Source organism: Leptidea sinapis, chromosome 13 (genome assembly GCF_905404315.1).
Source record: "Leptidea sinapis chromosome 13, ilLepSina1.1, whole genome shotgun sequence".
Taxonomy (NCBI): Eukaryota; Metazoa; Arthropoda; class Insecta; order Lepidoptera; family Pieridae; genus Leptidea; species Leptidea sinapis.
This window is the reverse complement of record NC_066277.1, coordinates 3,752,762-3,762,459: the sequence shown is the minus strand read 5'-3', so window position 1 is coordinate 3,762,459 and position 9,698 is coordinate 3,752,762. Positions and strand designations below refer to the sequence as shown.

The 9,698-nt window shown below is 35.8% G+C and overlaps 1 protein-coding gene across 2 annotated transcripts in view; it reads left to right on the top strand.

The window, feature by feature from the left end:
- Positions 1-9,275, top strand: part of LOC126967750 (uncharacterized) — a 35,084-nt gene extending 25,809 nt beyond the window's left edge. For both annotated transcript variants that reach the window (XM_050812412.1, XM_050812413.1), the window contains exons 5-9: positions 506-612; positions 1,843-2,028; positions 2,999-5,160; positions 6,875-7,297; positions 7,412-9,275. In XM_050812412.1, coding sequence (XP_050668369.1) covers positions 506-612; positions 1,843-2,028; positions 2,999-5,160; positions 6,875-7,297; positions 7,412-8,675 — 4,142 coding nt within the window. In that variant the 3' untranslated portion in view covers positions 8,676-9,275. The remainder of the gene's footprint in view (positions 1-505; positions 613-1,842; positions 2,029-2,998; positions 5,161-6,874; positions 7,298-7,411) is intronic.
- The last annotated feature ends 423 nt before the right edge of the window (positions 9,276-9,698 follow it).

The window sequence follows — 9,698 nt, the reverse complement described above, 5'->3', positions numbered from 1 at the left end:
CATGAGTCTTTTAATACCTAATTATCAACAGTTGCATACCCATAATATGAATCCTCTATAAAAGATTCTGAAACAGTTAACTTACTGCTAACATTAAAAAGCCAGTCCTAGTAACCATTACATCACCCAAACGAGTGTTGTAATGCTCTATTAAAAAAAACCGTACAAATTTGAAACGGAATCGCATACGATCCTTCAAATTATAAATAAACACTTCTTTTTAAATACTTTCATAAAAAAGAATTTTTATTAAAAAATTGTATGGCGGCCATTTTGAAATTAGCCATCTTGGTTTTTATTATTTATTTTAGCAGCAACACAGTAATAATAAAGACTATCAACAATTTTGCTGTCGTAAGACAGCCGAGTTACAGCCTGTTAACAGACTTATGGACGGACGAATTTTAAGCGATTTTCTTATTAAGATTCATAATAGGAAGCCTGAAAACATTTCTGCTTTTGTTACTTGCACCCGAATAATGCTTTATTTATTATTATATTTCAGATATCGATGGAGTGGAAGCGGGTTGTAAATTTAGAACTTATACCCCGGGAAAATTTTGTGAGCACTTGAGCTTGCGGCACAGTGACGTCATAATACACAAGTGTTTTGTAAGTTCATGTTATATCCTACTTTTACGGTAATATGTGCTTAATGAGATACTGTCACAACCCTGAGCCTTAAATATGTTGTATATACCTACCTGCCTTTACCGACAGTCTTTTTTGTACTTTTATTTTATAAAATGTTTAGGAGATAGAAGAGATGCGTGAAATACTCACTGCAATACTATTACTTAAGTAAACGATTCGTTTCTCCATTGAAATTCATAAATTTTACATTTCTATAACTCTGCTAGTACTTGAATAAGGTTTTGTTGTGGGATAGAAAAACACTAGACCAACGGTTACATTGACTGTAATATTAACCTCCCATATAGTCCAATACACAAATTTTATTTATTGTGCAGTCTGTTCTTTTGCGACAAAATGAATGTTTAAGTTCACGCCCTTCAACGTTCACGTTCAAGTCTGTAGTTTTTAGTTGAACACGTTGGCTCTGTACTAATTAGTTAACTTCACACACAATCACTGAATTATTTTGCAGATGTGTGTAGGTTAGAGCGTCGAGAAAACTCACATATCAATTCGAAAATAAAAATAATGTTGAGTAGCACCGGATTTAGCTCCTCTCGACCCACCTTACATGATGCCGCTTTTCGAAGGAAGCAATACTTCTACTATCGCAGACTGACCCATCAAGTCGTCAACTTACGGCCGTTCCCAATATATTATCTACAGATACATTAGTACCTTCTACTGTCAGTAATTAGCTGTCAATAATCTGAAGCTGTCCCAATATACCCGATAAGTCATTCTTATCGCCTTATATTGAGACGCGTGAATTGAAATTTTCATACAAACTTCTATCGCTGGTAAGCTATACGTCGTCTCATTGACAGACAGCGTGTACGGATAAGGTGAGTTAACGTCGATAAGTTTATTGGGACAGAAAAGTCAACGATAGTTACGATTTTTATCTCAAGTAACAGATAGACTGAACATTGTGAACATTGGGAACGGCCGTTAGAGTAGTCACACACGTAACCTTAATATAATGGCTGTCTGACCAAACGATTACTGATGTAATCCTATAATGTATAGGAGTGCCCCGCCAACGATGGGCAAATCCTCAAAAATTTCAATCAGGTCGCTCCTAAAAGTCTGCGAACATCCCAATAATGCCTGCACGCAAAATTAACCCAATTACGCAATCTAATTGCTGCAACAATCTTTTTTATCAGTGGAACATATATATCAACAATTTAAAACATATTTCAGAACTGTTCTGCTGTACTGGGTACACCCTCGGAATTGATTCAACATCTCAAAACCCATGGACTCAGATTATATCAATGCACCTGGTGTGTGTTCGGTGCTGATAATGAAACAAATATGCTGGCACACGCCTCCGCTAAGCATCCAACGAAACAGCCAAAATCATACTTGAGAGTTATTACAAACAAGGTAAATAATTCTAATTAATATACGTATCGATTAGACCCTCAAAGAAAAATTTATACAAAAAAATATTATGACTGTTCATTGTTAGTACATTTATGAAAATGTAATAGACGTGCACAAAAATTGTCACGTTTTTGCTCTTAATATTGATTTTCATTATTATAACACTAGAAATAAGGGATTGCTTGTAACTAATTCTAGTAGACTTCATAAGATACATAATAGCTTTAAGGGTAAATGTATACACTTCTATAATAAAGTCCCAGCCACTGTTCAGGCATTATCTATAAATAAATTTAAATATTTTATAAAAAAATGGCTCTGTCGTAAATCCTATTACTCCACAGCTGAATATCTAAGTTATCCGACAGCCTGGGACTAGGCTATGATTATTTTATAGCTATAGCAATGACAGTACAATATTTGCTGTTCTGCCTCATTAAATGAGGCAAAATTTGTAGGCGAGGCTAGGTTTTTACTGAAATGTCCATGTGTTTTTAGCAGTGACATAGACAATTGATTAATAGCTTGAGGGCAGTCACTCCATCCTCAATCTGTGGTATCATTAAGAAAATTATTTATGTTATAGTAACCTTACCACACAAACATTTGTTTAACAATTCTTTTGAATTTCATAACACAATTGTTTTGTATATTTTCTGGGATCATATTGTAAAAGCATATACATCGCCCAACAAAAGACTTACTAACTCGGCTGAACCTAGTAGTTTGTATTTTCTAGTGTTTACGGTGTGATAACCACAGTTTCTAGTATAATTTGAATGATTGAGGCTAATTAGGCATTTTTTGAAAAGGGTTTTAATTGTATTTTATATAAGGTTCAAATTTAATATTATTATTTTAAATTTTCGATTAGCAATACCAGATGTAAATAATTTTTGAATTATAATAAGTAATCAAGTCTTTATTATTTAGCAAAATGTAATTGACATAATTATTGCTTCTATTTTAGGAGGGCTCTTCAGAATTTCGAGTGCTACCTTTGGCACACTTAAATAAATTGGTTGTACCAACAGTTGATATCCTTCCCAGTGTAACTAAAGAGAACCCTGTCAGAGAGGCTGAGAGATCTGTCGATTTAGAAAAGCTTATCGGAGGTACAACCTCTTTCATTGATTCTATTACCAATGCGAGTGAAAACAATCCAGTTTCAATTCAAGAAGGAGATATTGAAAACAGTGCAGCAGAGGATTTTAATGATGTAGAGCTTGGAAGAGTTACACCCGATAGGCCTATTACTTTGGACCAACAAACAACTCCTGTGATAAAACGTGAAGAAAGACCTACGTCAGGATCGCGACTGGCTTATGAAGAGATTGTTTGTCTTGATAGTGATGAAGAGAGCCCCACAGCAGCACAGGTTGTGTCAGCAAAAGAAATGACGGGAAATTCAAAAGAACCACTAAAAAAGGATCTTATGAAATTACCGCTACCCCTACTGTACATGTGTTCACAATGTAACACTGTATCGAAAAATGCACAAAGCTTTAAATCACACCTGCATACCTGTGCCACAGGTAACACCATTCCTTGCGCCTTTTGCTCCTTTCAAGGCAAGGCCAATACAATTCCTGACCATTATACAAAAAACCATTTGTTGCAAAATGCAAGTCAAGTCGTTTGTGAGCATTGTGAAGAAAAATTCGAAACAGAAGTTTTAGCAAAACAGCACTTGAAATCTGCACACAATGCCACCTCTTGTACTGTGACAACAAGGTATATTAACGGTGAAGCTATGTGTTTTGTGAAAGAAATACCTAAGAAAAATACTAGACGTAAACGATCCATAGGGACCGTGGATAAGGTTACAGAACCACCTGCAAAAATAACAAAATTTGGGCCAGAAGAAATCAACCAGTTGCCCATAAATGCTATATTTGACAATCATGTCTGTTGTTCTTTATGCGAATTTCAAACCAAGGTGCGCTTGAACATGGTACGCCATTTACAATTCCACGCAAATATGCAACCAGTTGCGAAAACTGCGCCGGTTAATCCTGTACCACATTTAGAATCAAACGAAAAGCATTTCGATAAAATGGTGAACCTGGCTTCCAGTTCCTTGGTGTCACGAGTTGTTGATAAAGGAAATAAGAATGAGCACCCTATCGTTACAGTTTTGGTGCCACAAGAGATAGCAGTTAAATATCCCAAATACGTTCCAGAGAGACAAAGACATACTTGTGGAGCCAAAGGATGTACTTATACGTCTGTAGATGAAAATATGCTGAAGTATCACTGGGACACGTTGCATAATGGTAGCAATGACTTCCTCTGCGTGCACTGTCCGCCAAATCAGACAATAGATAAATCAAAGCCATTAACCGCATCTCGTATTATAGCTCATCTGAAAATGCACGACGTTAGGTTATACGCATGTTCTGCGTGTACCTTTTATTATTATAGGCGGCAGATTGTAGAGAAGCATATAGCCGAGATTCATCGTACTGGTGGTGCCAATGTGATAGTTATCAGAGAAGAAATCGAAACTCCAACTGTGAGTCAACCGACAGCTGTGAATGCAACAACCACAGCTCCAACGATGGATCTGAAGCCATGGCAATGCGGGCTTTGTGAATTCAAGAGTTTACTGCGCCCTGAAGTGGCTGATCATTGTTCCAAAGTTCACCAATCCAAGATGCGATTCAAATGCAGCTATTGCGCTTTCAGGACCTCAAATGAGGAAAATATATCTAGGCATCAAGCAAAATCACACCCGGGTCAACCTGCTGAAACTTTTTATTTCTACTATAGAGAAGGGTCGTTCCCTGATGACCCGTATGGCACACCCTTGTGGCTGAGACAGAAGAGCAAGTTGAATACTGTTGATAAACTTGATGATGGTGTTAAAAAGGAGATATCACCTGAACCAACACCTCAACCTCAGCCAATTGTAAATATTCCACCGAAACCTACCACAGATGTGGTAAATCTTAATATAGTGAAAAAAGAAGTGTCTGAGCCTGAAGAGAATGTTGATGAACTTTGTAAACAGTTTGGACAATTTTGTGAACCAAATGGTCTTAAATTTAAATGTTCTCTCTGTAAAAATGTCATTGAGGACACAAAGGACGCTATGAGATCTCATTTCTATGAAGAATTACAATATCGAAAGTGAGTATATTAATAATTATTCTTTTTATTATTTAAAATTATAACTAAGCATGTTAAGCCTGCCGCCAAATTCCACCTTCGCACGACACGCCACAAATTAGGATATCATCCCCACTATCTGGATGTGTGGCGGTCCTCCACAGTGCGGTTTCCAAGGAGCTTTCTTCCACGTACTACAAAGCTGTGGCATGAGCTTCCTTGTGCGGTGTTTCTGGGACGATACTACATGGGTGCCTTAAAAAAAAGTGCGTCCACCTTCCTTAATGGCCGGCAACGCTCTTGTGTTGCAAGAGAATGTGGGCGGCGGTGATCACTTAACACCAGGTGACCCGTACGCTCGTTTGTCCTCCTATCTATCCATAAAAAAATAAAAAAAGCCTACTGCTATATTCAATCTAGCTGACCCGAAGGACGCTGTTCTATCAATAGAAAAAAAAAATAAGTTTTCCGGAATATTGAAGTCTAAAGCCATCGAAAATGTGTAATCAAAGTTAATGAGTTATAAATGAAACAAATCGTACTTCTGAATGATTTTATTACATTTAGTAATAAAAAATTATAAGGATTAATATCGTATTTATGTAAATATCTTTTACACTGCCGCTTTATAATTGCCATTTTTTAAAGTATTAAAATGGATATAGTATGTTATCCTTAAGAGATAGACATATGCCATCTCGGACTTTTCTGTAAACCTATTTAATTCCACCATACACTATTTTTCTCTCTATTTTGAAGTTCTCAAGTGCCTTGGTCAACCATCGACTTTATTCAAATGGATTATTAAAAAGACGCGTCCGTTCGGTACTTCGTCCGCGTGAAATCAATATCACGCTTCGTCGGGTACTTAAATTATTTTAATCATCTTTATCCTTTTCTGTACCCCTAGTGTGGAAAAGTACCCCTAGTGTGGTGTACCCCAAAATCTTTGATCGTCAGTTTGCTACGCTTTCACACCTTTCACTTCAGTAAAAAGACTAAAAACAAAGTCTAATTTATTTTGATAATGTTAGGAAATACATAACATCTTTCACTTTACATTTAATAAAATAACCTAAATATATAAATAGCATACCTTAATTTCTCTAAATTATTCATTGTTTATTCTTCCTTACAGGCGAGTATAAGATATTGAAATAAAATATAAAATGCTCTCAAAATACCTTTATTTATTTACGGTATGTGTGGATTGATGCATCTGCTGTGCTCAAAAACTTTTGTTTTTACATGATTAACAAACATTTACTTTTTTTATTTACTCGTGTACGGCGTTGAATTTTTTTGTGGCATCGCATTACATATATTGTAACTGAAATAATTTGTACAAAGATGAAGCTGTATGTATTTAAAAGAGTGGCAATGAGTGTCTTGCCACCTATTCTCATTAAAACTCAACACCTACCGAAGTGGCGGTAGATGTAAAATGAAAAATTTGACATTCATAAAGTTGTCATTTCCTTGATATATGTAGATGAATAAAGTGATTTTGATTTGATTTTATTTGAAATATTTTAGAAAGGCATTGCTCTCGCATTGCAATTTTTTAACTTACTCAATGTTCCACTGATTATCCAATTACCGTTGTCCGGAGTGAATATGGTTGTTAGGGGCCAGATAATTGCCTAAGAGTTAATCATTTTGCGCCATTTGGGTGATATTTATTATTTGATCTAATATTGTTAAAATATTTATCTTGTGCTGAATAATGTTACAGGTGGGGCTGTGGAGTTTGTTACTATAAAGCATTCCATAAACAAGGACTAAGTGACCATATGCAAACAGAACACCGTCAAAATCGTGAACCTGTTGAACTACCGCTGGACACAAAGATCGAGACCTGGGTCTCGCAGTTCCTAGAATACCAGGAAAAGATAATACAGAAAAATAAAGAGACATTAGCTCAACAAAAAGCTGAAATACTTGCATCTGCACCTGGTCACTCTGTTCAGAAACCTGCTGTCAATATTGCAAGTCTTGCGCCGCTCCCGGTGAAACTCACAAATAAGGATCTAGAGGAAAAATTCGGGTCTTTAGGGTTTGCTCTCAATACCTCGTTCTGCTGTCCAAAGTGCAATATCCTTATAAAGGAAGAAAATGAGATGCGTAATCATTTAGAAATTGAATTAAACAAAATAAGGTAAGTTAAGAATAACTTACTAGAACTACTTACTTAGAGTAAGTTAATATTGTTTTTTTTGTTAAGGCTTACACTATTTTTACGATGATATCCATTGATTTTGTTTATTTATAGGTGGCGTTGCAGTGTATGTACCATCACATTCCAGTCCTATCACGAAGCTCAATTTCATTGTAAAACACATGTTGGTCAGTATGCTCGCCCGATAGAAGCTCCACGGGACTCTACCATTCGATCAGCCTGGGTTGATGCAGTACTGAACTCTCAGAGACTCGTTGTTAATGCTGCTGTCGAAATAGAGAAAGAGCGAGAAGAAGATTCTGCAGGACCAGACGCAGCACCTGACAATTCTTTGCTCGTTGTCAGATATGAAGAACGTGTGCCCACTCCGGAAGGCAGTGCAGTTCAGAAAAGGACAGCTCCCGATAGTGGAGATGAGAGATTGATTATCGATGAAGTTAAGGCAAAACAGAGGAAAAAGAATCTACACTGTGAATACTGCAGCTATAAATCAAATAATCCCAAGTGTTTCAACGACCACATTCTACGGCATTACGATTTGCAGCCTTACACTTGTGGTTACTGCAAAGTTACTGGATCAATGAAGATACTGTCAAGACATCAGAAGATATTGCATCAGACTCTGCCAATAAATATACTACCAACAGCCATTCCTAATGAAACTCCTGAAGAATACAACAAAAATATCAAGAAGAATGATTTCCTCATTTGCTTAACATGCCAGACGCATTTAGTGGCAGATGACACGATCGGCCATCTACACAAATATAATATAAAACCGGAATTTGGCAAAGTGGGTGACATTGTTGTCAAATGTTCTACATGTCAGTCCTTGCATAAAGATAACAACAGCTTTTTCCATCACAACAAACTGATGCACCCCAATGACGGAAATTACGTTTTCTACAAGCTGACCCTTGATAATAGACAGACTCAATTCAGCTGTAATTACTGTCCACAAAGGTTTCCATTGAAAAAGGATTTGAAAGCACATATATTAGCGATTCACCAGGATGACCCGAGCAACACATTTGAAACAGCTGGGCAAGTGACTGCAGCTCCAAATATAGACAGCAATTGTGAAGATTTGTCCCCTAGAAAAAAGGTTGCCCGAAAGTCAACCACTAAACTGCCATTCAATAGTATTGCAAAAAAATCTACAACAAAATTGCCATTCAGCGTTCCTAATGAAGAAGAGTTTTCGGTCTACGGCACCAGACCATCGTTGGAAGGGCTCGAAAATGTTACCACACTCATGCCTATTTACAACTCCTTCATGCCAGTAACATATCAGAAGCTGACTGAAATCCTTAATTTGAATCCTAGAGTGATTGTGCCTGAGTTAAAACATGATTGATGTCTCAATGTGTGATTGTTGATTTAATTTATAGTCTACATGACATCAAAACCGTTATCTGTGATTTAAGCATTCTTAGTTGTAATTGAATTTAAGAATCAAGACTCATTAGTATTTATTAGTTGTCTACTTTGAAAGTGAATCTAAAGTGTTTTTTCTATTATGTTTAATTATTATAAATGACGACTGATAACTTCCATTGTATTTTGTTTTTTTTTTAATTTGACGCGATTGTCGTGCAGTTATTTGAGTTATAAAGTATATTTTTTTGTTTAAGTTCAATTTTTTAAAATAAAAAAAAAATCGTGTAATAATCAGGGATCTTGTCGGTGTCGTGGATCTAAGTTTGAATGTTAAAGCTATGCTGATTTAATATCGGGTTTTAATCATTTGTATATATGCTATGATTTTCATATATTCTCGACTAACTTTCTCGAAAATGTAGTTATTGTGTGTAATATTGCCATGTCAAACGTCATTCTAAGGCTGTTGTTAAGAAAACTATATTGATAATTTACATGTGTGATTAGTACCTAGATACATCTAGTGTTGTACTTTGATTATAACTGACTTATAACAGTAAAAATAATTAAAAATAAACGACTTTGTTTTTCTAATACTAAGGAATATAATAGAAATAAGCAGATATTTACTAATATAAACAGTAGTTACTTAATAATAACTTTTAAAATATTTGTGTCTCGTTCAAGTAATCATCACAGGAAAAAAATGCAGAAGAGCACGCATCTGATCCATACATGTGAGTCCATCAAATGAATAAACAAATCTAATAGTGTTGAAGGGTTTGTCCTCAGTATGATCCTTGTACACTTCATAAATCTGCAACGGAATCCTACTTCTCCCATCTGATATGTAGTGCTTTAAACTATAGTGAGGCAATCAGTTTCTCGCTACTTCTTCTCACTAGCCCTTTACGAAGTAGCGGTAGATTCAATAAGAAAAAATATTTTTTTTGGCATTCGTGTCATTTCCGTGACCTAGATGAATAAAGTTATTTTGATT